The 27,089-nt window shown below is 46.7% G+C and overlaps 1 protein-coding gene across 3 annotated transcripts; it reads left to right on the top strand.

The window, feature by feature from the left end:
* The first annotated feature begins 399 nt into the window (after positions 1-399).
* On the top strand, positions 400-26,753 carry PYGO1 (pygopus family PHD finger 1). Of its 3 annotated transcripts, none has more exons than XM_029070535.2 (5): positions 400-863; positions 7,038-7,123; positions 11,770-12,880; positions 20,331-20,429; positions 26,724-26,753. In XM_029070535.2, exons 1-4 carry the CDS (start codon positions 815-817, stop codon positions 20,405-20,407), a joined length of 1,323 nt encoding a protein of 440 aa, XP_028926368.1. In that variant the 5' UTR covers positions 400-814; the 3' UTR covers positions 20,408-20,429; positions 26,724-26,753. The 3 variants fall into 3 exon arrangements, with proteins under 3 accessions (XP_028926368.1, XP_039768785.1, XP_028926369.1); XM_039912851.1 differs by lacking the exon at positions 26,724-26,753 and adding an exon at positions 20,689-20,808; XM_029070536.2 differs by lacking the exons at positions 20,331-20,429; positions 26,724-26,753 and having other exon boundaries at positions 401-863; positions 11,770-14,347.
* The last annotated feature ends 336 nt before the right edge of the window (positions 26,754-27,089 follow it).

Below are 27,089 nucleotides of genomic sequence, written 5' to 3' on the forward strand. Positions count from 1 at the left end.
CAAGCGCTTAGTCCAGTGCTCTGCCCCTAGTAAACGCTCAACAAATACCACTGAATGAACGAACAAATACCAACATGATTCTCATCTGTCCCCGAAACGTCCATGCCAAGCGCTTAGTCCAGTGCTCCCAGGAAGCGCTCCAGAAATAGGCTGGAACGAATTGAATGAATGAGAGACCACGAGGGAGAAAGGGGCGGTTTCTTTATTGTCCCCGAGCGCTTAGGGCAGCGTTCCGCACGAGGGGAGGGGAAGGATTGAGGGAGAGGGGGGGAAAGGATTGAGGGAGAGGGGGGGAAAGGATTGAGGGAGAGGGGGGAAGGCCTCTTCCCTCAGGAGGGCTGAGGGGAGTGAGGAGGCCGAGGCGCCTCCTCTTTCTTCTTCCTCCTCCTCCTCCGCCATGTCCCTCCCCCGGCCCCGGGGCGGGCTCTGCGGGAGCTTGGCGTGTGCGGTGGGGTGGCGGGAGGCTGCGGGAGGCCCGCGTCTCCTCAGAGGACGCCTGACGAGGGGGAAGATGGAGGAGGAGGCGGCCATGGCGGCCAGGCCCCTGGTCCGGTCCTTACGGCCCCGGCCGGGGGGCTGCCCTCGGGCCTCGCCCCTCAGCGGCGCCCACTAGCCCGGCCCGAGGGAAACCCCGTCCTCCTCCTCTTTTCCTCCTCCTCTTTTCCTCCTCCTCTTTTCCTCGTCCTCGTCCTCCTCCTCCTCCTCAACTTTCCAAAGTGGGTTGGCCGCGGGCCCCCAGGAGGAGGAGGAGGAGGAGGCGGCCTCCAAGCCACCATCCCCGCTGGCTGGGAGGAGTCATGCTTCTCCGTCTGTAATGTCCGCGGAACAGGACAAGGAGCCCATTGCGCTGAAGAGAGTTCGAGGTAAGGGGGTGCGGGGGCGGCGCCCCAGCGCTCCGCACATAGTAAGCGCGCCAGTAAACACCGCCGAATGGATGCCAAGGACCGGCCCGGGGCCTAACCCCGGAGACGCCCCTCTGCCCCCCAATTTGGGGCTCGGCTCCCCCCCCTCCCCCAGATCCCGACCTCGTCGTTCATCTCATCGGGATTTATTGAGCGCTTACTATGCCGGGCACTGTACTGAGCGCCGGGAATGGGCAACGGAGAGGGACCAGCCCGGCCCAACGGCGGGCTCACGGTCTAAACGGGGGCCGGTCTAGTCGGATTTCGGGGTTCATCGTGGTGTGGGTATCTGTTAAGCGCTTACTATGTGCAGAGCGCTGTTCTAAGCGCTGGGGGAGATCCAGGGTCATCGGGTGGTCCCACGTGAGGCTCCATCTCCATCCCCCCTCGTCGTTCACCTTTTCGCCTTTCCACCGGAGTCCCCTTGGCCCCCCCAAAAGTTGAATTCTGCTGCTGGAGAGCCCCCCTTGGAGGGGAGCCCCAGTGGACCCCCAATCCCATTCATTCATCATCATCATCATCATCATAATGTTGGTATTTGTTAAGCGCTTACTATGTGCGGAACACTGTTCTAAGCGCTGGGAGAGATCCGGGGTCATCAGGTGAGGCTCACAGTTAATCCCCATTTTCCAGATGAGGTCACTGAGGCACGAGAAGTGAAGTGACTCGCCCACAGTCACACAGCTGACAAGTGGCAGAGCCGGGATTCGAACCCATGCCCTCTGACTCCCAAGCCCGGACTCTTTCCACTGAGCCACGCTGCTTCTCTAGTATTTCTTTAGTAGTATGGTATTTATTGAACGCTTACTATGTGCAGAGCCCTGTACTGTGAGCCCGTCAATGGGCAGGGATTGTCTCTCTCTGTTGCCCAATTGTCCATTCCAAGCGCTTAGTACAGTGCTCTGCACATAGTAAGCGCCCAATAAATACTACTGAATGAATGAATCCCGGCCGGGCAACTATTTGGCCACCCCCCCACCTTTCTCTTTCAAGGCAACGAAATCAATTAACGCCCTTGAGCGCGGTGGAACAGCGAGGCCTCCGAAATGTCTATTTTTTTTTTTTTTGGCTGCTGCTCGCAGAGAAACCACAAGGGCCTTTTATGTTTTTGGAGTTTGGAGCCGTCGCCTTTGACTATCTAGGAATCGGAGGACAAAAGGGGAGATGGTAACCTTTCTCCCTCAATAATAATCATGTTGGTATTTGTTAAGCGCTTACTAAGTGCAGAGCACTGTTCTAAGCGCTGGGGGAGAGACAGGGTCATCAGGTTGGCCCACAGTTAATCCCGTTTTACAGATGAGGGAACTGAGGCACAGAGAAGTGAAGTGACTTGACCACAGTCACACAGCTGACAAGGGGCAGAGCCAGGATTCTGGGTGGGGGGGATAAAGTCACCCATTATTGGAAAAGAGGGGGACAAGGAAGGGGGTCTGGCCCATTCTGACTTTAAGAGGTTGAGCTGGATCACGAGAGAGGCTCTGAATAGGGTAATATGGTGCTGCATTTTTGCACTTCTCTTTCATTCAGGAAACTTCAAGTGCTTTACAGACTGGTAAGTAGGAGGGTGATTTCCAGGACGGCACTCCTTCACCTGTGTTTTTATTCAGGGTGGTTAGGGAATAACTTCAGATCAACAGACTGGCGCACCCCGAGGTGTATGACGTCCAGTCACCTTAAACGTGTGCTGAATGGTGCTTTCCAAGCGCTTAGGACAGTGCTCTGTACACAGCGCTCAATAAATACGATTGAGTGAGCATCTTTAGAAGCACTTAGCTGGAGTTTAGTTTAACTTGCTGTCCAAAAAACTCAGTGTTCCAGGTAAGGTGAAATGCCATGTTTTAACGCTGTCGAGCACAGCGTGTCCTGTATTTTTTCATATCATCCTGCTTTCGAACCAAGCTCGTAGTTTGCCAGATTTCACCTTGGTTTTTTGCAGCCAGTTGGTTCTCAGCGAAGCAGAGGCAGCAGGTTCCTTTCACCGCAGTTAACTACAGACTTGGCCATCGAGGTGTAAGTTAGGCAGGGCAAATCCTAGGGTGGGTTGAAGAGCACGGGTTCTGTGTACATTCTGTTCAGACCGTTGGTCTGTGGCAGGCTCCGTATCCTCAGGAGTTGTACAGCCAGGCCCTGTTGACGAATTAGCCCAAGGAAACTCGGAGTTTCAAGGGCAGAAAAGAAGAAAATCCATTTTGATGTCTAAAATTAAAAGTTCTGTGAGAAGCACTTGTAAGAAGGGCCTTGAATTAATTGCTTTCTAATTACCGGAGTTTCTTTTATAGTTCGGCAATCTACGGAAAGAACCAAAATAACCGCCTGGGTCTAATCTGAACAGAATTCTGCAGAGCTTCACTATGCAGATATTCCAACCATATCGTTGTGATTTTATATTATGCTTCATTACTAGGAATAGTCCTAACATTGGTCTTCTCCCTTCTGCATCATCCTCGCACTTGGATTTGTTCCCTTTATTCACATCTCATTCCATCCCACAGCACTTAGGTGCATATCTGTAATGTATTTCCTTGTCAGCTGTGTGACTGTGGGCAAGTCACTTCGCTTCTCTATGCCTCAGTTCCCTCATCTGTAAAACGGGGATTAACCGTGAGCCTCATGTGGGACAATCTGATTGCCCTGTATCTCCCCCAGCGCTTAGAACAGTGCTCTGCACATAGTAAGCGCTTAATAAATACCAACATTATGATTTTAATCAATGAGTCGTATTTATTGAGCGCCAGATGCAGGGTACTGTACCGAGTGCTTGGGAGAGTACAGTATAACAGAGTTGGTAAATATGTTCCCCACCTATAGGGAGTTTACAAGCAGGAGCGGGAGACAGACACTAATGTAAATAAATAAATTGGTGGAGTGTACCTAAGTGTCAGTGTCGTGGGGTTGAGGTTAAGGTGATTAAGAGTGCAAATCTAAATGTAAGGGAGAGGGAGTGAGTAGAAGAAATGAGGGCTTAATCAGCAAGCCGTCTTGGAGGTGTTACTTCAATAAGGCTTTGAAGATGGGGCGAGCGATCGTCTGTCAGATATGAAGGGGAAGGATGTTCCAGGTCAGAAGCAGGATGTGGGCAAAGGGTCAGTGGCCACATAGATGAGATCTGACACTCTCCCTCTCGATCGTAAACTCTCTGTCTACCAATATCTACCAACTCTGTTATATTGTACTTTCCCAAGCGCTTAGTACACTGTTCTCCACAGAGTAAGGAGCAATAAGTGTGATTGATTGAGATGATAGTTACTGACCCGGACTCACGTAATGGTGAGGACAGTTGGCCAAATGCTTGGCCTATGTTTTCAGAACATTTGAACCTCATTCATTAGAGAAGCAGCGTGGCTCAGTGGAAAGAGCCTGAGCTTGGGAGTCAGAGATCATGGGTTCTGTGCCTCAGTTACCTCATCTGTAAAATGGGGATTAACTGTGAGCCTCACGTGGGACAACCTGATGACCCTATATCTACCCCAGCACTTAGAAAAGTGCTCTGCACATAGTAAGCGCTTAACAAATACCAACATTATTATCCCGGCTCTGCCACTTGTCAGCTGTGAGACTGTGGGCAAGTCTCTTCACTTCTGTGTGCCTCAGTGACCTCATCTGTAAAATGGGGATTAACTGTGAGCCTCATGTGGGACAACCTGATGACCCTGTATCGTCAGTGCTCTGCACTTAGTAAGCGCTTAACAAATACCAACATTATTATTAGCCCGTTCGTCCGGTGAGGCCTGTGGTCTAGTCCAGTGTCATTACAGTTGTATTTTAGAATGGGGACCGGAGGTCAAGCATGTAGCCCAGGGCTATCCAGTGAGTCACTGAAAGAATCGAGTTTAGAAGCTAGAGTTCCTAATGGCTACACCAGTGCGGTCATCATCCCAAATGACATTTGCTGAGAGGCCAGTAAGAACAAGACACTTTCTAAGTGCTGGAGGATTTTTTTTTTTTAATAGAGAGAGGAGGCAGTCTCTGCCCTTGATAAACTTACATTCTAAACTGAGAGACAAAATAAATGAATGGATTTAAAAAGCACCTCAGGATGCACATATAGAAGCAGGTGTCTCTCAAACTGAGGATGAGACCAGAGAAAAGGCAATATAAACAAATGTGAGTAAAGTGAGCCGGGTTTTGCAAAATGCAAAGGAAGTTTGGTTCTGGACCGAAAGTTAGTAGCCTGTTCATGTTGCAGAAGCGGAAAGCAGGAACCTAAGGATTCGGAGGAAATCTGGGACAGTTAGAGATCAAAGCCAAAAGACCTGCAAAAATTTCATTCATGAGTTCAACGATTCTCTCTAAACCGAATCCCTCTAAGGAGAAACAGTTTACAGAGAATCGTTGAAGTCATGAATGAAAGTTTTGCAGGTCTCCGAGGAGGTCCTCTGAACTTGGCAATAATGATGTAGGGGTAAATTTTATTTCTATATAAAAAGGGTCTGTGCATATTCATATTTTTCCATGTCCATTTAGTTTAAGAGTGTTCCTAGGTCCTTCGTACTTGAAGAAGTCCGTGAGATGGCCACCACTCCTTGTGACAGAGAGACTGCCCTTGTGTATGCTCTCTTGTTTCCAGTTGTTTTTAATTTTTCTTCTTGTGCCTCTTTGTCTTTAAGACAAAGAAGAATAAACAAAATGCAACTAATAGTGTAAAGTGAACAGTTCCTGAATTTGTAACTCCCTGAAAATCAGTGGAGCACTGCGAGGGAAAATGTCTTCCCGGTTTCACCTTTACATTAACCCACAGTTGGTGAAGTCCGGGGGTGTCTCACTGTCTTCCAGATTTACCTCAGGATCACTGCCCTGCTTTCTTCACCATCCCCTCTCCACCTTCTGCCTCTCCATCCCTTCGGGCAGAATTCCAAAATGAGAGAACAAGAGGGGCCGGCTTCTGTCAGACCTTCTCGCTTCTGTCCTCCCGTCCCGGCTGTCGAGCCAAGGGTCCTGAATGGGCCTGTGATGTCAGTGGGCCAAGGGGCCCATCTGTCTGTCCAGGGATGCCCCTGATTAGGTGGCAGCTGGGGTTGGGAGGGGTGCCAGGATAGAGCATGGAGCAGTGGAAACGGGAAAAAGGGTCCACATTTTCAAGATCTGGATGGAAGGTTTGCACAGACATGCACAGAAGAGTGAGGACTCAACATTCATCATGTAGAAAAAGAGAGGTTAGCGTTCTTTAGCTAGTTTTTATCCCTTGAAGTTATTCTCGTAGCATGCTTGAAAGGTGTGAGTCTATGTACCGGATGTGAAACACTGGAGTTTTACTAAATATCTGTGTTTAATAATGAAGTCCAAGAGTAAGTTTTGGGGGGCTGAAAGGAAGGTCATTTCGACAGCTAAACTTGTGGTTGAATGAACCACGTTTATTAAGGATGGATGTTGGAGTTTCCAGGTTTGAGGAAGGAGGCATCTGTATTCATTAGCTTTGGTCTTGGGCGGGGATGAATTTGGAGTGATTTTAGCCCCCGTGAAAGATGTTCAAAAATAAGTCCCCTGGAGCTCATGTGCCTCCTTTTATCTGCCTGGACCACATCAGGCGAAGACTTTTTACATTTCTACAAATATTCTTCCCAACAGATTTAGCAGAATCTCTTGTGTTAAGTGCTCTTGACCCGCTGCTATTTTTCTGTTCATTCTGCCAATCAGTGCCAGTTCTGGTGGTGGGGAAGCTTTGTGATTCGGAAAGCTGTCCACGTAGAACTAGCTGGAGATCACCAGTTCACTTTAAACAGGCCAGTGAACAGCTTTTCCTGGGTAAAGGTCTCCTCTAATTTATAGCGGAATTGGACCAGCGTGACCTTGGATAGGAAAGGTCCTTCCTTGTCTCCATGTCATTTCTTCACCAGCAGTCATCGTACCACTCAGATGTATTCTTTGTCTTTTAACTTGAAAGCAGAGAGCTCAATTAGGGCTTATCATGTTAATGGTAACAAATCTAAGAACATTCTGATGTAAATCGGGAAAAGTGTGATTTTTTATTGTCCTAGAGATAACAAAAGTTATATGTGCTTCCTTATGGTAATTTCATAGCCTTAAGAATAGAACAAGCCTAGTAATGGGTAGCTGTAACGGGCTTTGGTTGATGTGACTAACATAAAAATGATTCACTTATGAATGGCAAATTTTATCTGCATGAAAACTTTCTAGGTGGAGACAGTGGACTGGATGGGTTAGGAGGACCAGGTGTTCAGCTTGGAAGCCCTGATAAGAAAAAGCGCAAAGCAAACACCCAGGTAAATCATATTCCGTTGTAGTTTTGCTAATGCCTTTCTTTCCTTTGCCATTATGGCCAGATGGATGAAGAAGAAGATGCTCGGGGTTGAATCTTCAGTGCCCGCCTCCATCAAATCTTACCTTAGGAAGTGCAGACAGAAGAGGCTGAATTTTAAGAGTCCTGACACGAACTCTTCAATGTCAGTGGTGTTAGGCTATCTTATTCTTCGGGATTTTACAGAACAGTCAGGAGCCTTTTGGTGAACCCTGAAAATGAGAATGGACCAAATTGGAGCTATTAAATTGGTGCTGGAGGGGAATCTGTGAGGGAGGGGCTTGCCGTTGGATTGTTTAATTGTCTTCTCCCATCTCTAATGCCTGCTTTTCTGTTCTGGGCTCTTCTTGATGCTCTGAAATGAAATTTCTGTTCCGTTCTGGTTTTCAGCCCTCAGCCTTTATTCCTTTACTGAGGAATTGCCCTCCTCCATCATCACGGTGTTTCTGAATTGCTAGTTATCCGAATGATAAAATCCAGTTTGTTCTTCTTCACGTTGTCCATCATTAAGTTTTTCAGCAGTTTAACCCTAACCCAAATTGCCAAACCAAATCCAAATACCTCTGCTCTTTCAATGATATGACTCACTTGGCAGTCCTGGTTATTTAAGGCAATTCAATTTCTTCTTGGAGTTTAGTGTCCCCTCCTGGATTGTAAGCTCCAGGAACGTGTCTACCAACTCTGTTATACTATTCGCTCCCAAGTGCTTAGTACTTTGCTCTGTACCCAGAAAGTGCTCGATAAATATGATTGATTGATCGAGGGAAGGAACCATGTCTACTCGTTCCATTGTATTCTTCCAGGTGCTTAATCTGGGGCTGTGCATGCAGTAAGTGCTCAGTATTTATTGATTAGAGGAACAGTCCCCAGGGTGACGCCAATGTTCCCTTAGGGTTTGATTTTCATGATCATTTCTGTTTGGGATTCCATTCTGGGGATTTGGGCCGCTCCCCCTGGGAAGAGCAAGGCCTCAGTGTCCAGTTTGGACTTCTCAACAAGCAGCATTATTAGTCAGCGGTAGGAGGAAGAGAACACAGGGAAGCAGCATGACCTAATGGAAGGAGCACGGGCCTGGTTGTCAGAGAACCTGGGTTCTAATCCTGGCTCCGCCCTTTGCCTGCTTAGTGACTTTGGGCAAGTCACTTAACTTCTCTGGGCCTCAGTTTCCTCGTCTGTAAAAAATGGGGGATTAAATCGTAACCCCTTCTACCTATACTGGGAGACCCACGTGAGACAAGGACTTGTGCCCAAACTGATAACCTTATATCTACCACAACTCTTAGAACAATTTTGGCATAAAGTAAGTGCTTAATAAATACTATTATTATTATTATGTAGCGAACTCCCTCTGTCTTGTTTCAGTCTTCAGAGTGACCATCCACTGAATTTATGCTTCAATGTAGCCATATCCTGCTGTAGATAACCTAAGTTGAGACTCCTTCAGAAAAGGAGTGGATGTTTGTTGGGGGTCCAGAGGGCAATAGTGTAAATCTGGGCGGGGGGGCCTTAGTGCACCTTATTAGGCAGAACCAGAAACGGTCACAGAACCTGAAAAGTATACACAATACTTGCATTTTTTTGTAAGAACGTGTTTAATATTTTCTCCCACATCCAGATGATTTATACCCTTTCATTTTGGAATTAAATTTAGTACCTCTGCCCAGCCTTCATAGATCTGAACACTGAAAAATAAAATTTACCCCTTATAGTTCCATTCGACTGGTACAGTAGGGAGGGACTGTGTTCAACCCAATTTGCATGTATCCACCCTAGCACTTAGTACAGTACCTGGCACATCGTACACGCTTATCAAATGCCACAATTATTATTATTACCACCTGCTGGTTACCTTCTATATCACCTGGTGATGTTTAGCACATAAGGAAGCCCTTAATACACAGTTCAATAAATAAACAAGTAAACCCCTCATTTATATTCTCCCAGCTTGAATGGTGTGGAGAGCAGTTCGGAAGGATGGGCTATAACTGGGAAAAGCTAAGGGTAAATACCGGGCTCACTGATGAAAATTGGCCTTTAAAATAAAATATCAGCTGCTTTAATGTGGGAGACATCCAGAATGATCTTGGAAAAACCTAAGGTCGTTTAGTATTATCACAGCCATTTAATATTAAAGTAGCCCTCACCCAGTGAAACCTCATTAAGTGCTGCTGGCTATCCTGTCAAAACAATTCTTTGTTTAAAATTTTTGAAAAAGAGTTTCAGCCCAAGTAATTTTTTTTAAAACTCCTATTGGAATAATGGAGTATTATGAGAATAATCTTATTTACCAAGGGTGCATTTTAGAGTCATCACGGAGGAGGCATCCTTTGTCTACAGCCTGCTGTTGGAGGCATAATTGGGTGGTTTTAGGCTTTCATATCTTTTTATTCTCTGTCAGTTGAAATCATTCTTTCACTAACGAAGGGCTGGTGATAAGTACAGAGTGCATGCAGATCAGTTTTCTCTACTTCTGTCACCAATTATGAGACGTGCGGTAGGACTGAAATCTGGGAATTTATTTTTCCCCATCTGTGGCCATGAGCTCCTTTATTTAGTAAATCAGGTCTGAAGTCAAGCTAAGAATACCTCTCCAATCCTTATTTATAATTCTTTTTATGGACACTCTGGGCCTAATAGATGCTTTTAAATTTTTTTTTATTATTTTAAGTGAATGCTTTTTTAGTGTAGTGGATAACCATCTCATTAAAGGACAGTTAGGACATGAAACTTATTTTGAAGAGTCGGTGGAGTGCTGCAGTCTTTCTCTGCTATGTAGATTAGTTTGAACTCAGTACAAAGCTCTTTAATGTTTGATTTTGGGGACAGAAATGTAAAGCATTTTTGCTTTCCATAGTAAAATATCTTAAAAACCAAAATGTTGAAAATGGAAGAAAAAGCAACTAAACTATCTCTAGTATTCTCAGAGAGAAGATCCCTTTGGCCAGAGAGAGATTCCCCAAGCGGGTTTTTTAATGGTATTTGTTAAGCGCTTACTATGTGCCAAGCACTGTAGTAAACGCTGGGATAGGTATAAGCAAATCTGGTTGGATAGAGTCCATGTCCAACATGGGGCTCACAGTCTTCATCCTCGTTTTACAGAAGAGGTAACAGAGGCACAGAAAAGTTAAGTGATTTGCCCAAGGTCACAGGAAAGACAAGTCGTGGAGCTAGGATTAGAACCCAGGTCCTGCTGACTCCCAGGCCCATGATCTGTCCATTAGGCCATGCTGCTTCTCAAGTACTGTGATACTTGGAACGGTGTCCAGAGCCTCCTTGAATCAGAAAGGAAATAGTCAATAATACCCAATTTTAATTCTATTTCAATAGGGATCTCGGAGTGTATTTCCTGTATGATTAACTCGTATCTGCCCCACCGCTTAGAAAAGTGCTTGGCACATAGTAAGCACTTAACGAGTACCATAGTTATTATTAGTCCACCTTTAGCTGAGGCCTATGAAATATTTACAGGATGTTTGTGTTCCCTGGATCTCCAGCCCTATTCTTCTCTCTTCCCGTATCCTGGGGTTTTTCCCTTTCCCTCACTCTCATTTAATGGTCTCTCCTGCTCTGCCGTGTTCCTTCTCAAAATCCCTAGTCCCCCATCTCTTCTTCATCCCCCATTTTTCTTCATCTTTTCTCCTCTATCTTTCCACCTAGCCTCTCACTCTCCCACTCCTTCCTTCTTTCCTTTACCTATATAGTCTCCCTCCCTGTAATTCCCGCTACACTCTCTTCCTCTTCCCTCTGTCATTTACCTCTTCGTCCCCATCTCTCCTCCAGTTGCTACAGTTAGGCAGATTTGTTTTGGCAGTGGAAAACAGAGGGGGTAATGTACGGTTTCCAATGGGGTGCCTGTCGTTTGTGGTGCCAATGGGATAAAATTGCCACCAGAAACAGAAATGAGCAGAAAGTTTCCTTCCAGTTAGGGTGGCCACTTGCTCCACGGATTTCTTGGCGTCTGCCAGGATTGTTTTACTGATGGAGAGGAGGCAGTTCACCTCCTCTACTCCTCGTTACCGAAATGATTCTCAGGGGGGAAAGCAAGGATTAGAAGCCGGCTCTCTCAACTCTCAGTTCTTGCTTTTGCAACAGTCATCACCACTTTGAAATGAGAGTCAATCTGGGCAAAGAACATGAGGGAAGAGATCCTCCTCAGTTGCCTCCAACACCAAAGTGGCCTATCCAATTGCAGCAGAATCGCAAGCCCAGCAGCCCAGGTTTTTGGTCAGGGGTGTAGACAACTCTCCAAATAACTCTGCAAACCACTCTCAGAGCTCAGCTCCCAGTGGGTGCCACAGGGACGGTGATAAGACATCACCTTTAGCGCCATCTTCACCTCTCTTCCCGGGCACGTGTAGCCTACTAGACTCGGCAGCTGCACGTGCCCAGATCAGGAGACAGAAGGTGACCACAGCTATTAATAGATAAATTATGCGACAGGGATAAAATTAAAAGTTGAGGCATACTGAGCCAGCAGTGTTTGGGAGACAGGACTTTATTTACTTGGGAGGTATTTGGAGTGAGCGCTGAAATGTGTCCAGACCAAAACTCCCGTTCTGGTTCCTGGAAAGTTTTCACTAACGTACCTCTCATTTGAAATTTTCATTTCAGGGGCCCTCTTTTCCTCCACCATCAGAATATGCCCCACCACCAAATCCAAGCTCAGATCATCTGGTAGCTGCAAATCCATTTGACGACAACTATAATCCCGTTTCCTACAAGCCTCTTCCTTCAGGAAATCCGTACCTTAGTCCCGGTTATCCCGGCTTTGGGGGCTACAGCACATTCAGAATGCCTCCTCACATGCCTCCGAGACTGTCTTCCCCTTACTACGGGCCGTACGCCCTTCGAAATCAGCCGCACCAGTTTCCCCAGAACCCCATGGGCATAGGGTTCAATCGACCTCATGCTTTTAACTTTGGGCCCCAAGATAATTCCGGATACGGAAATCCGGTTTACAGCGGCGGGCTGGGGCAAAATGTTAATATGCCCGGTCAGCATTTTAGACCAAATCCCAGTGAAAACTTTCCTCAGATGCCTCCACAGAGCGCCAACCAAATGGCCAATCCCGACATGGTCTCTCATTTTGGCCCCGGAAACGCTCCGAGTTTCACCTCCCAGTTAGAACCGAATCATTCTTTCGTCCCCCTACCAAACACTTTTAGTCAGGCCAAAGCCCCACACCAGAAGCCAGACTTTCATCAAGGCCAGAGCAAAAACACCGCTCAGAACTCCTCGGCACACCCGCCTCAGCTGAGCCTGGACCCCGCCGGGAATCAGAGTACCGCCGAGGCGAAAAACGTCCACCGCAACAACGCGGCCAACACCGAGAGCAACCACTCCGGCGGAGCCGAGGCGGTGACCAGCAGCCAGGCCAACGGGACCCAAAACCAACCCCGCCCGCCCAGGGGCTCCTCCGCCGGGGGCAGCTCTGAAAAGAACAGCAAAAGCACCCTCCCCCTCAGCCGCCACGGCCACCCGTCCTCGGACCCGGTGTATCCTTGCGGCATATGCACGAACGAAGTGAACGATGACCAGGACGCCATCTTGTGCGAGGCGTCCTGCCAGAAATGGTTTCACCGTATCTGCACGGGCATGACCGAGACCGCCTACGGGCTCCTGACGGCGGAGGCGTCGGCCGTCTGGGGCTGTGACACCTGCATGGCCGAAAAGGACGTTCAGCTGATGCGCACCAGGGAAAGCATCGGGTCCACGGCGGTGGGTACGGACGGGTAGTGGCGGGAAGGGTTTTTTGTGTTTTGTTTTTTTTCCTCCCAGGTGTCGCAGAGGTTCGGCTTTCAGAGGATCCCAAAGCTTTCCAACGTCCCTGAGAATCGTATTTGTCTCTTCAGCTTCCGGCTTAAGCTTAGCGATTTCCAGGCCGAACATTCGATCTTAGGTCTGGCGCGCATGATGATTCTCTTTTTTGGTGTGTCCTCCCTGGGTGTTCATCACAAATACAAAAGCCTCTCAAAGCTGCAGATCCAGACTGGTAAAATTCAGATTTAGCGTAATCACAGGAAGGTCCTCCCCCACTCCCCCACCAACAACATCCCCACTAAAAAAAAAATAATTACTAGAATTATTGGCGGCTGAACATAAACTGCTCCAAAACGCTGAGCTTTTGAAGCATGGCCAATTAGATCGACATCCAATGCAGTTCATGGTTTTGCCGGGGTTCATTTGACTCAAAGGCTGCTAATCTTGTGTTATTAAGGTAAATTACGTGTAGGTGGCGGAGAAACACTAAGGTTCTTTAAATCTTTTTTGAAAGACAAGGTTTGCTAATAAATTTCTCCAGGTGGCCTGGTATTAATGACTTCTGTCATTTCCAAGTATTTCGTCTTCGAAGAGCACTGGGGCAGTTTTTTTTTTCTCTCTCCACCTCCCCATTTGCGAGGTGCCCGTTTGATTTTAATTGGCGTTATGGTTCGGCACCGACTGGAGAATTTGCCCCCAAGAGCATCAAAAGCTGTGCAAATCACAATAGGTTATCTGCAGAATTTTAGAAACGGGAAGAAAAAAGAAGGCCGTTGACCCCGCTCGAAGCCTTTACCGAAGATCAGTCGGGCTAAAACTGTGGTGTGGCCCGGTGTCTCTCTCAGCCACGGTGCTCAGTGGGAGGCAAAAGTTCCTAATTGGTTTACACTGCATATTTTAGGAGAGTACTGTGTTAGCAGGTTTTTAAGCAAGCGGCCAACCAACCCGGTACGATTTTCCTCTTGAGATTCTAGCAATCAAGGAAAATACCGTTAAGAGGTAACACGTTGCATTCGGCACAGCCATTCCTAGCTTGTGAGATCATGTTTTCTTTCTGAGGGGTTGTACAATATGCTGAGCTGGATAATGTGAACAGGGCATTGCAGTTTTGGCCTCAAGAGTCCACTTATTTTACCCACTGGTACATGAGTTCTGTTCTCTTCCCAAGCTGATTATGCGTTCTCCTCAGCCTTCTGCTAACACACCAAATTTCACTTGAGGCAATTGCTGTCAGTATTGTGCAGCCAGCTAGGTCTTGAAAGCCAAATACATTTGTCTCTCCCAAGTAACAGTAAAAAGAAAAAGGAAAAAAGAGAAATCGGGGACACGCCATGTAAAAAAATATTGGGGTTGGGAAATTTTTCCTCGGTGCCCTCTTTTCAACTGTGGGGAAGCAACATGGCTTAGTGGATAATAATAATAATGTTGGTATTTGTTAAGCGCTTATTATGTGCAGAGCACTGTTCTAAGCGCTGGAGGAGATACAGGGTAATCAGGTTGTCCCTCGTGAGGCTCACAGTCTTAATCCCCATTTTACAGATGAGGTCACTGAGGCACAGAGAAGTGAAGTGACTTGCCCACAGTCACACAGCTGACGAGTAGCAGAGCCGGGATTGGAACCCATGACCTCTGACTCCCAAACCCGGGCTCTTGCCACTGAACCACGCTGCTTCTCAACACGTGGGTAGAACACGGGTCTGGGAGTCAGAAGGACCCGGGTTCATCCATTCATTCATTCAGTCGTATTTTTTGAGTGCTTACCGTTTGCAAAGCACCGTACTAAACTCTTGGGAGAGTGCAGTACGAGAAGGGTTCTAACCCCAGCTCCACCGCCCGTCTGCCGTGTGACCTTGGGCAAGTCGTTTGACTTCTCCTTGCCTCAGTTACCTCATCCGTGAAGCGGGAATTAAGACCGTGAGCCCCGTGTGGGACAAGCACTGTGTCCAACCTGATTAGTTTGTATCTCCCCTAGTGCTTGGAACAGTGGTTGACGCCTAGTAAACTGCTTGACACATAGTAAACATTTAACAAATACCATTTTATAGAAAAACAAACTAGCTACTGGTTATAAAGGGAGCCTAAAAGCGAGTTTTCACCCAGATATTGAGGGCTGTAAATAAAGCGTTATCAACAGATACCATCGCGTAATGGATGTCGACCGCATCGCATCTCTAAATTCTAGTCTTAATTCTATCCGATTAATGTCCCCGGGCTTGCTGCAGAGCTAGAGAATTAAATGTGGGAGGAGCCTCTCCGGGGCAATTCGGGGACCAAAGGCCACATGGTACTCCAGAGAAATTGATTGGGAAATCGCCCTCCCAGTCAAGATTAGGGGCGGACCGACCTTCCAGGTCGTTGGGCGGTAATTCCCACCCAACTGTAGGTGGAATTGTGTCGATGACATTTACCCTTAAGGGAGTGGGAAGGTTCTTCGAATTAGACCCGTGCTAAGATTTATTTACTGATTTTCGACTCTCGGTATTTCTAAAACATTAAAGTGTTTATACGAAGCTACCGTCCTCTGGGTAATTATGTATTTCAGTGGTAGTTTTTAGATAGGATCGCTGCTATCCAATTAACTGTTGTTTGGGTTTTGTAAATAACCTAGAGCGGCTCCTCTGGTCTGTGAGCTCCTGGTGGGCAGGGAACGTGTCTGCCGACTCTGCTGCGTTGCTCTCTCCCAAGCGCCTAGGAGAGTGCCGGGCACGCAGTAAGCGCTCAGTAAATAAAGTCGATCGACTGGGCCCGAAGATTGTCCTGGGGTGGTAATGGTTCTTCACAGACCTAGTCTTTGAAGAAATGCAGCATCCTTAGTAAAGGCTCCCAGACCTCCCCGCGTTGTTCTTGTAAACTACTGATTTTAATCCCTTATGGAATATGCGTCAGGAGTCTCATTTCATGATCTTTCAGAGTCGTTTATCTTCAGCAGCAGTGTAGAGGCTTACGGTGGTTTGCTGTCTCCTCACTTTAGTCTGTTGTTTATAGTTAATATTGAGATAATATATTTGCCGCAGTTATCTTTGAAGGCAGCTGAAGAATATTTGGATTTTTTTTTGCTAGTGAGTAGAGATCTGCTAGGTATGAAATCCATACCGTTTTGGTTGTCTTTTTAAAAAATATATATGTATATATACTCCGTATATACATACGTGTATATCTATGAGCTTTCTTCGGTTGGAAATTTTTACGAAACTCGGTGGAAGGCTCACTTTTCTCTTGTTCTTGGTAACTCCAAGTTACGAGCAATTCCGTTCAAGTACTTCAGCCTAAATGACCTGTTCTTCTAATATTATATAGGTGATGTTGCCTGCTAGTTAAAATATTATCTTTTATAAAAGAAAGTCCTGCTTCTTATCATGATGTATGTGACTTAATGACTGTTTCATATTAAAACTTGTCCTTCCTTATGTACTGCTTACATATACCTCCTTTTGGGATATTAGTTCAGTACTTTTATAAAATTCTGAATGTGTTCCACATTGGTGACATGTATTTTTGCAATAATTGTTTTGTTCTGTTCTGATTATAAATTAGAGCTCGTCTGAGGTAACACACATTAGTGCTGTGGGCAGAGGCATAATTACTGTAATTCAAATTGGAAAAGAGTTTCCAGACTTTGTCCAACATTAACCTTATGGCAAAGAATAAATTACTATGTAATAATATTACTAATTTCCTATGATGGTGTGTTTTAAGGTACTCTATGAAGTATGTGAAACATCACTGTTTAAGGTTTGATACCTGGCCTGGTGGTACTACAGTAAGAAAGTGGGTTCAATCGGTGCGGGCAATTCATGATATTCAGAGTACAATGAATACTTCTTAAAAACTAGGTCTCTTCTTACCACCTCATTGTTTTATCAGGTATACAGTTGCTAGAAAATTAACTGCGGAAAACTATGGTGTACAGTAGGTTTTATTTAACATGTACAGCTATTCTAATATCCCACTTCCGTTGAGGATTTTCAATTAAACTTTCAGGCTTACCGATTCAGATTGTGTGCTAAGTAATGAATTATAAATGTGTTTTTGAAATACGTTCAGTCATCTGATTATTTGGTGAAACTACTGTGAATTAGAATAGGTTCCTATAAATGAAAAAGATCGTGCGGCATATATCTTCAGAATAATTCCATGCTTTGTCCTAGGTGCCTTTCATTTAAGGATATCAAAGTTCTTTCTTTACACACACACACCCACACACACACACAATGTAAACTCAGCCTTGGCTAAAAACAGGACGGCGATTCGTGTTAGACTCGGTGAACGCCTATCAGATTTCGTTGGCTTGTTTTTGTGTGAACATGTGGTATCACGATATTTCGCTCTCGCCTTCATCTGTGTCCTTTCCCTCTGAGCCTCTCCAGCCTGTGAATTCATTCAGTCGTATTTGTTAAAGTGCTACTGTGTGCAGAGCCCTCCCAAGTCCTGCATTTCCACCTCTCCTTCTCGGATGAAATGACTTTTCGTCTTTCCACTGCTTTTCCCGTTCTTCCATCCTGATGTATGAGTTTGGTTTCACCGGTTAATCACCTGTTCGTTTTACTTCCTATCTGCCAAGCTTTTTCCCTCTTTGCCCTTTCCATTACATGCTTGCACCACTTTTTCTTCTAGCACTGTACATGTGTCATGCGTGGTTTTGGTGTTTCTTTACCCTGCGCTTCCCCCTCCCCTTTCTCGTCCTATCTTTTCTCACTTTTCCTCTTCCCCTCCTGTGGTACCTCATTCCAGCTACCAGTACAATAGTTGGTTTTCATTTCGTGCTTCCCTACATTCCCATCGGGAGCTGAATTGGGTTTTTGATTCAGTCCCGTCCATGTAAAGAAGTATTTAGTGTGAAATGATTCATGAATTGCTGACCGTAAGGTAACTTGGTGGGAAAGTTTAAAATGAGGAAAGGAAAACGAACAGTGAGTTATCACAGAGATTAAGCTATGTTTTTCAGTTGTTGGTTCCCGAGGTGGATTATTTGGGGTTAGGGAAATGAGATTGGTTCCGGGTCTGAATGGGAAACGGTAGGTCGTGGGGATGTCTTAACTCGCTCCAGTGTTCCTGAGTCTAAACACGTTCTCAAGCCTGAATTTAGGACATTCAGAGAGATTGAGGTAATTGCTCATTCTCTCACTTTAGTCTTTATTTAATGATCAGCCCCCAAATTTCCTTTTTTGAAAGTATAATTAAGGTCTCAAATGCGATCTCCCCAACCTCCTGTTACACCTCACCCAGCTCCCAACATGTTTAAATTTAAGTTCTTGTGGGCAATTTAATTTCTCTTCCACATTTTAACATTCTGTGGCCTCATACACACACTTCCTTTTCTCTGATTTGTGGCAAAGTAAAGGAGTCATAATACAAGTTGCAGAGTTACTGCCATCCAGACAGTCCATAAGACGAGTTAATTAGTTTTTGCCTTTCCTTTCATCGGTGTTAGTGTAAATGTCATTTGTACGAAGTTAGAGGAATGTCATTTATCAGAATCTAGTTCTATTAGTAGAAACTGTATGGCAGGCTTTCTTGAACGATATATATTGTAAGATTCTTGCTGTTGTGTTATTTTGCTTCAGGTTCTTTCAAATAAAGCTAATTTTCAAGTGGGTAATGCCTATTTTATAGTAGAATCATAGCAGCCTCACCACAGGGCAAGTAAGAGCAGCGTGGCCCAGTGGAAGGAGCGTGGGCGGGGGAGTTCTAATCCTGGGTTCTAATCCTACCTCTGTCAATTGCTTACTGTGTGACCTTGCGAAAGTCACTTAACTTCTCTGTACCTCAGTTGCCTCATCTGTAAAATGGGGGTTAATTCCTCCTCTTTCCAACTTGGACTGCGAACCTCATGTGGGACCCACCTGTTTAACTTCTCCTCACCCCTGTGCTCAGAAGAGTGCCTGACACATAGTAAGTGCTTACCAAATACCATTAAAAAAAAAGTAGCCTTTGATCCCGTTGGTGGGACAGAGGGGTACCACAGTAAAGCATTTTAGGATTTAAATCCCCTGAGAGAAAAAATCATCAGGTCCAGCGGCAATTGCCTATTTGGTTTGTGACCACTGTGGTGACAAGTTGGGATACACCCTAGCCAACCCACTCTGTGCTTGCCAAGCAAGTGTTGAGGGCAAGATTTGCAGGAGAATTTGGGGATATCAAGGGTGATGAAACACTGGAGTAAGTTGCCAAGGGAAAGAAGTGAAATCCTGATCCTTAGGGATCTTGTTTCTGTATAAAAAAGGAGTGTGGTCTAGTGGCTAGAGTACAGGCCTGGGAGTCAGAAGGACTTGGATTCTAATCCCTACTCTGCCAATGGCAAGTCACTTAACTTCTCTGGGCCCCGGTTCCCTCATCCGTCAAATGCGGATTAAGACTCAGCCCCAGGTGGGACGTGGACGGTGGCCAACCTGATTAGCTCGAATCTGCCCCAGTGCTTAGAACAGTGCCCGGCACATAGTAAGCACTTAACAAATGCCACTGAAAAAAAATATAAAGGCCATTTGTCTTCGATGGAGTCACCTACCTGGAAAAGGGGCTCAACCAGATACTAATTGTGGCATTTAAGTGCTTAGTATGGATAAAGCACTGTTCTAAGCGCCGGGGGAGATAAAAGCTAATTGAGTTGGACACAATCCCTGTCCTACATGGGTCTCACAGTCTTAATCCTCACTTAACAGACGAGGGAACCGAGGCGCAGAGAAGTTAAGCGACTTGCCCAAAGTCATGCAGCAGACACGTGGCAGAGGCTGGATTAGAACCCACATCCTCTGACTCCCAAGTTGGTACTCTTTCCACTAGATGACACCATTCCCTTTCCAGACGACCTGTTGCTAACCCAACCAGCTCTGTTTTATGATATTCTCCTCGGGTTGAGTAGTGAATAGCTTTTCTACATTATTTATATCTGATTCAGTGTACGTGCTTTTGTGAATGCCTATCCGTGTTTGCCCAGGTATAGTGGTGATAGATTGAAGCAGAGAAGCAGCGTGGCTTGGTGGAAAGAGCACAGGCTTGGGAGTCAGAGGTCGTGGGTTCTAATCCTGGCTCCGCCACTTGTCTGCTCTGTGACCTTGGGCAAGATACTTAACTCCTCTGTGCCTCAGTTACCTATAAATGGGGATGAAAAAACGTGAGCCCCACATGGGACAATCTGATTACCCTGTATCTACCCCAGCGCTCAGAACAGTGCTCAGCACATAGTAAGCGCCTAACAAAAACCGTAATTATTATTATTATTATCGAAAGGAGAAGTTCATGAATTCCACCTAATTCCCATTGGTGCCGATGCAGTCTGACTCAGGAACAAGCTAATGTGAGAGGGTCCGGCAGCTAGTGCTTTAGGAGAAAGGAAGAATCGTGGGCAGAGAAGGTAGGATTATGGTGGGATAGTTTACTCACTGGGTCACTTATTGAGCGCCTCTTCTGGGCAGGCACTCTTCTAACCGCCTGGGAGTCAACAATAGGAGTGACGGACACAGTCTTTGCCTTCAAGCTTACAATCCGTTGACCTGCTGAGATGCTTCTGTCAGGTGAGTTTAACATCGTGTCCTGCGAGTGCTTCCTCTATAACCCTTCACTGACCCCGTTCTTCCTCCTCCACTGTCGCCGTCCTGACTCAACACCTCATGACCATCTGCCGCTTGCCAAAATATTCTAATTGGTCTCCCGACGCCAAGCCTCTCTCTTCTCCCATTTACCCTTCCTACAGCTACACTTGACATAATTCTAAAAACCTGATTGCCTCCTCCTTGTGAACGTCTAATGAATAGCCATTTTCTTCTCATATAGAACAAAAGCTCGTCGCCGGTAGCTTCAAGGTCTCCATTCCGTCTTCCCTTTACATACCCGCTCCTGATACACTCCAGCTCGAGCTCTCCCCAAGCTAACCTGCCTGAAAACTCAATCAGTTGTATTTGGTGAGTGCTTACTTTGATGATGATGTTGGTATTTTTTAAGCGCTTACTATGTGCAGAGCACGGTTCTAAGCACTGGGGTAGATACAGGGTAATCAGGTTGTCCCACGTGAGGCTCACAGTTAATCCCCATTTTACAGATGAGGGAACTGAGGTCCAGAGAAGTGAAGTGACTTGCCCACCGTCACACAGCTGACAAGTGGCAGAGCTTGCAGAGCACTGTACAAAAATGCTTGGGAAGGTGCAATACAGCAGGATTAGCAGACACGGTCCCTGCCCATAACGAGTTTACAGCCTAGGGGAGGAGACAAACATTAATAGAAATAAATAATCTATAATATGTACTGTAAAGATATGTGCATATGTACTGCGGGGTACGGGCTGGGGCGAAAATCAAACGCCCAAAAGTCACAGATCCGAGAGCAAAGGTGATGCCAGAGGGAGAGCGAGCTGGGGAAAAAAGGACTTAGGGAAGGCCTCAGTCTATCAGCAGTGTTTATGGAACTCCTACTGTGCTCAGTGGAAAGAGCCCGGGCTTGGGAGTCAGAGGTCATGGGTTCTAATCCCGACTCCACCACTTGTCAGCTGTGTGACTTTGGGCAAGTCACTTAACTTCCCTGTGCCTCAGTTCCCTCATCTGTAAAATGGGGATGAAGACTGTGAGCCCCACGTGGGACAACCTGATCACCTTGTATCCCCCCAGCACTTAGAACAGTCACAAGAACAGCACTTAGAACAATGCTTTGCACATAGTAAGCGCTTAACAAATGCCATTATTATTATTATTATTATTATTACTGTGTGCAGGGCACTAAACAGCGTGGCTCAGTGGAAAGAGCACAGGCTTGGGAATCAGAGTTCATGGGTTCGTATCCCAGCTCTGCCACTTGTCAGCTGTGTGACTGTGGCAAGTCACTTAACTTCTCTGGGCCTCAGTTACCTCATCTGGAAAACGGGGATTAAGACCGTGAGCCTCACGTGGCACAACCTGATTAGCCTGTATCTACCCCAGCGCTTAGAACAGTGCTCTGCACATAGTAAGCGCTTAACAAATACCAACATTATTATTAAACTGAGCACTCGGTAGAGTATAGTAATAGGCAGCCTTGCTTTCAAGAAGCTTACCGTCTGGTGGGGGAGGCAGACGTGAAAATAACACCGTTGTGTTTTTGTCTCTGATCTCTTGCTCTCCCCATTCTTCTCTCTTCCCCCTTCCCCACATGGAACTTCCTCCCGTCTCTGATCTATGCAACCACATCCCCCCTCCCCTTCAAAGCTTTACAACACTTCCTCTTCCAAGAAGCATCACCCACTTCCCGACTGTCACTTCCACTAGGTACTTTAGCCCTGGTGTCTATATGTTTATTTACTTTTGGTTTTATCATTTATTTGGATGCTCTTACTCTTGTATCCATTATATCCCACCTCTGCCACTTGTCAGCTGTGTGACTGTGGGTAAGACACTTCACTTCTCTGTGCCTCAGTTGCCTCATCTGTAAAATGGGGATTAAGACTGTGAGCCCCACGAGGGACAACCTGATTACCCTGTGTCTCCCCCAGCGCTTAGAACAGTGCCCTGCACATAGTAAGCGCTTAACAAATACCAACATTATTATATCTGGCAATGTGTTTGTCTTTCCTATTCATCTCTAAACAAACTGAGGGCAAGGATCTCATCTTTAATTTCTGTTCCAAATACCTTAGTACAGCTTTATCCTACTTCGTGCTCTTAATGCCATTAATTAGTGTTAAGGGAAAGGGTGCTAAATAAATATGAAAAAATGTTAAGTGAATTCATGGGTTCCCAAGATCCAAAAGCTTAGGTAAAACTGTAAATATATTTTTTTTAAAGCATTGACTTAAAATATCACAATAGTTACAAGATCAAATGGCAATGAAAAAGTTCCAATGAGAAGATTCTGAATTAGATTTGGGAAGCAGCGTGGCTCAGTGGAAAGAGCCCGGGCTTGGGAGTCAGAGTTCATGGGTTCAAATCCCTGCCCTGCCACTTGTCAGCTGTGTGACTGTGGGCAAGTCACTTCACTTCTCTGTGCCTCAGTTACCTCATCTCTAAAGTGGGGATTAAGACTGTGATCCTCACGTGGGCACCCTGATGACCCCGTCTCTCCCCCAGCGCTTAGAACAGTGCTCTGCCCAGAGTAAATGCTTAACAAATACCAACATTATTATTATTATATTCATATGCACATGCTTAATTTTCAGAGGGTTATCTTGCAAATCATTCATTGGTATTTATTGAGCGCCATGTTCAGAGCACTATACTAAACACTTGGGTAAGTTCAATAGAGTTGATAGTCATGATCCCTGCCCACAAGGACCTTACAGTCTAAAGAGGGAGACGACCGTTAAAATAAACTAGGATACGTACAGAAGTGCTGTGGGGCTGTAGGTGGGGTGAGGAGCAAGTGTTTAAAGGTTACAAATCCGAGCGCATAAGCGTTGGGGAAGGGAGATAGAAGGGGGAATGAGGGCCTAGATGGGGAAGGGCTCTTGGAGGTGTGATTTTAATAAGACTTTTAAGGTGGTGCTGCATCATGGATGAAGAGGGAGAGAGTTCCAGGGACAGGGAGGATGTGAACCAGGTGTCAGCAGCAAGGTAGATGAGAGCGATACAGTAAATAAACATTAGAGGAGTGAGTCAAGGTAAGGACTGGGTTGTAGTAGGACATCAGCAAGGCCAAGTGGGAGGGGTGAGCTGATTTTGTGCTTGAAATCAGTCAATCGATCGATCGATGGCATTTATTGAGTGCTTAGGGTGTGCAGGGCACTGTTCTTGAAGAATGGGAAGAGGAGGACTGAATGTTGTTTTGAAAAACAACGCAGCCAGAGGAGTGAAGTCGGGACTGCAATGGGGGAGACAGGAGTCAGGAAAGTCAGTGCCGGGACTAGAATTTGAAAACAAGCACCAAGGTTGGCACTTATCTGTTATATTGGACTCTTCCAAACACTCAGTCGAGTGCTCTGCACACAATAAATGCTCCATAGATCAAAATGATTATACTAAATAATTCTGCCATTGTGGAATGTAAATTGAAATGGGCTTCAATCGCTTTTTTTTTTAAGGTGTTTGTTAAACGCTGACTATGTGTCAGGCTCTGTACTAAACACTGGGATAGAGACAAGATAATCAGGTTGGACACAGTCCATGTCCCACATGGGGCTCACAGGCCTACTCCCAGTTTTACAGATGAAGGGACTGAGGCTCAGAGAAATTCATTCATTCAATAGTATTTATTGAGCGCTTACTATGTGCAGAGCACTGTACTAAGCGCTTGGAATGAACAAGTCGGCAACAGATAGAGACGGTCCCTGCCGTTTGACGGGCTTACGGTCTAATCGGGGGAGACGGACGGATGAGAACGATGGCAATAAATAGAGTCAAAGGGAAGGACATCTCGTAAAAACAATGGCAACTGAATAGAATCGAGGCAATGTACAATTCATTAACAAAATAAATAGGGTAATGGAAATATATACAGTTGAGCGGACGAGTACAGTGCTGAGGGGATGGGAAGGGAGAGGGGGAGGAGCAGAGGGAAAGGGGGCAAAGAGGGTTTAGCTGTGGAGAGGTGAAGGGGGGGTGGTAGAGGGAGTAGAGGGAGAAGGGGAGCTCAGTCTGGGAAGGCCTCTTGGAGGAGGTGAGTTTTAAGTAGGGTTTTGAAGAGGGGAAGAGAATCAGTTTGGCGGAGGTGAGGAGGGAGGGCGTTCCGGGACCGCGGGAGGACGAGACCCGGGGGTCGATGGCGGGACGGGCGAGACCGGGGGACGGCGAGGAGGTGGGCGGCGGAGGAGCGGAGCGTGCGGGGTGGGCGGTAGAAAGAGAGAAGGGAGGAGAGGTAGGAAGGGGCGAGGTGATGGAGAGCCTCGAAGCCTAGAGTGAGGAGTTTTTGTTTTGAGCGGAGGTCGATAGGCAACCACCGGAGTTGTTTAAGAAGGGGAGTGACAGGCCCAGATCGTTTCTGCGGGAAGATGAGCCGGGCGGCGGAGTGAAGAATAGACCGGAGCGGGGCGAGAGAGGAGGAAGGGAGGTCAGAGAGAAGGCTGACACGGTAGTCTAGCCGGGATATAACGGGAGCCCGTAACGGTAAGGTAGCCGTTCGGGTGGAGAGAAAAGGGCGGATCTTGGCGATACTGTAGAGGTGAAACCGGCAGGTCTCGGTAACGGATAGGATGTGTGGGGTGAACGAGAGGGACGAGTCAAGGATGACACCGAGATCGCGGGCCCGAGAGACAGGAAGGACGGTCGTGCCATCCACGGTGATAGAGAAGTCTGGGAGAGGACCGGGTTTGGGAGGAAAGATGAGGAGCTCAGTCTCGCTCATGTTGAGTTTTAGGTGGCGGGCCGACATCCAGGTGGAGACGTCCCGGAGGCGGGAGGAGATGCGAGCCCGAAGGGAGGGGGAGAGGACAGGGGCGGAGATGTAGATCTGCGTGTCATCTGCGTAGAGATGGTAGTCGAAGCCGTGAGAGCGGATGAGTTCACCGAGGGAGTGAGTGTAAATGGAGAACGGAAGAGGGCCGAGAACTGACCCTCGAGGAACTCCAACAGTTAAAGGATGGGAGGGGGAGGAGGCTCCAGCGAAGGAGACCGAGAATGACCGGCCAGAGAGGTGAGAGGAGAACCGGGAGAGGACGGAGTCCGTGAAGCCAAGGTGAGATAAGGTATGGAGGAGGAGGGGATGGTCGACAGTGTCAAAGGCAGCAGAGAGGTCAAGGAGGATCAGAATGGAGTAGGAGCCATTGGATTTGGCAAGAAGGAGGTCACGGGTGACCTTAGAGAGAGCAGTCTCGGTAGAGTGGAGGGGACGGAAGCCAGATTGGAGGGGGTCTAGGAGAGAATGGGAGTTAAGGAATAAATAAGGAATAATAAGAAATAAAACGACTAGCCTAAGGTCACCCAGCAGATGCGAGGTGGTCAGTATACGAAACCAGGGGCCAGGCCCGAGTGCTATCTACTAGACCATGCTGCTTCTCAATCTTCTCAATCTTTAAGTGGTTAAGATAGGAGCTGCCCTCAGCTGCCTCTCACCCCTACACCCTCTCCACCATTAGAGAGCACCATCCATCTTCATATCCGACAGATAATAACTCTCCCCCACCTTCAAAGTCTTATTAAAGACCCGTTTCCTCCAAGAGGCCTTCCCTGACTAAGCCCTCCTCTCCTCTTCTCCTTGACTTGCTCCCTTTATCCACCTCCTTCCCAGCTCCAATGTCTGTGTCTGTAATTTTATTTATTGTTATGATTAGCAGTAATAATAATGTATTGTTATGATTAGCAGTAGTAATAATGTATTAAAGGCAGTGTGGTTCGGAGAAGCAGCGTGGCTCAGTGGAAAGCGCACGAGCTGGGGAGTCAGAGGTCATGGGTTCCAATCCCAGCTCCGCCGCTTGTCAGCTGTGTTACTTTGAGCAAGTCACTTCACTTCTCTGGGCCTCAGTTACCCCATCTGTAAAATGGGGATGAAGACTGTGAGCCCCACGTGGGACAACCTGATTACCCTGTATCTACCCCAGTGCTTAGAACAGTGCTCTGCACATAGTAAGTGCCTAACAAATATCAATATTATTATTGTTATTATTAAAATGGAGATGAAGACTGTGAGCCCCACATGGGACAACCTGATTACCCTGTATCTACCCCAGTGCTTAGAACAGTGCTCTGTACATAGTAAGTGCTTAACAAATACCAACATTATTATTATTATTATTTTGTCTCCCCCTTTAGACTGGAAGATCGTTGTGGGTGGGGAATAGCACTTTTATATTAATAATAATGTTGGTATTTAAGCGCTTACCATGTGCAGAGCACTGTTCTAAGCGCTGGGGGAGATACAGGCTAATCAGATTGCACCACGTGGGGCTCACATTTTTTAAAACCTATTTTTGCAGATGAGGGAACTGAGGCCCAGGGAAGTGAAGTGACTCGCCCAAGGTCATACAGCAGACAAGTGGCGGCGTTGGCATTCGAACCCAAGACCTCTGACTCCCAAGCCCGGGCTCTTTCCACTGAGCCACGCTGCTTCACAATGTACTCTCTGTAAGGTAAGCTGTTAATGCGTCTGAGCGACCAACTGATGATTGACTGATTGACCAACTGATTGATTGACCAACTGATTGAGTGACTGACCAACTGATTGATTGACTGACTGATAAGGCGAGACAGGCGAGGCCAGGCCGTGCCCTGGTTGGGAAAGGATGGGGACAGGGAGGTGCAGGGCGCAGGCTCGTACTGCGCAGGCGCGCCAGGCCGGGACC

This window comes from Ornithorhynchus anatinus, chromosome 8 (genome assembly GCF_004115215.2).
Source record: "Ornithorhynchus anatinus isolate Pmale09 chromosome 8, mOrnAna1.pri.v4, whole genome shotgun sequence".
Taxonomy (NCBI): domain Eukaryota; kingdom Metazoa; phylum Chordata; class Mammalia; order Monotremata; family Ornithorhynchidae; genus Ornithorhynchus; species Ornithorhynchus anatinus.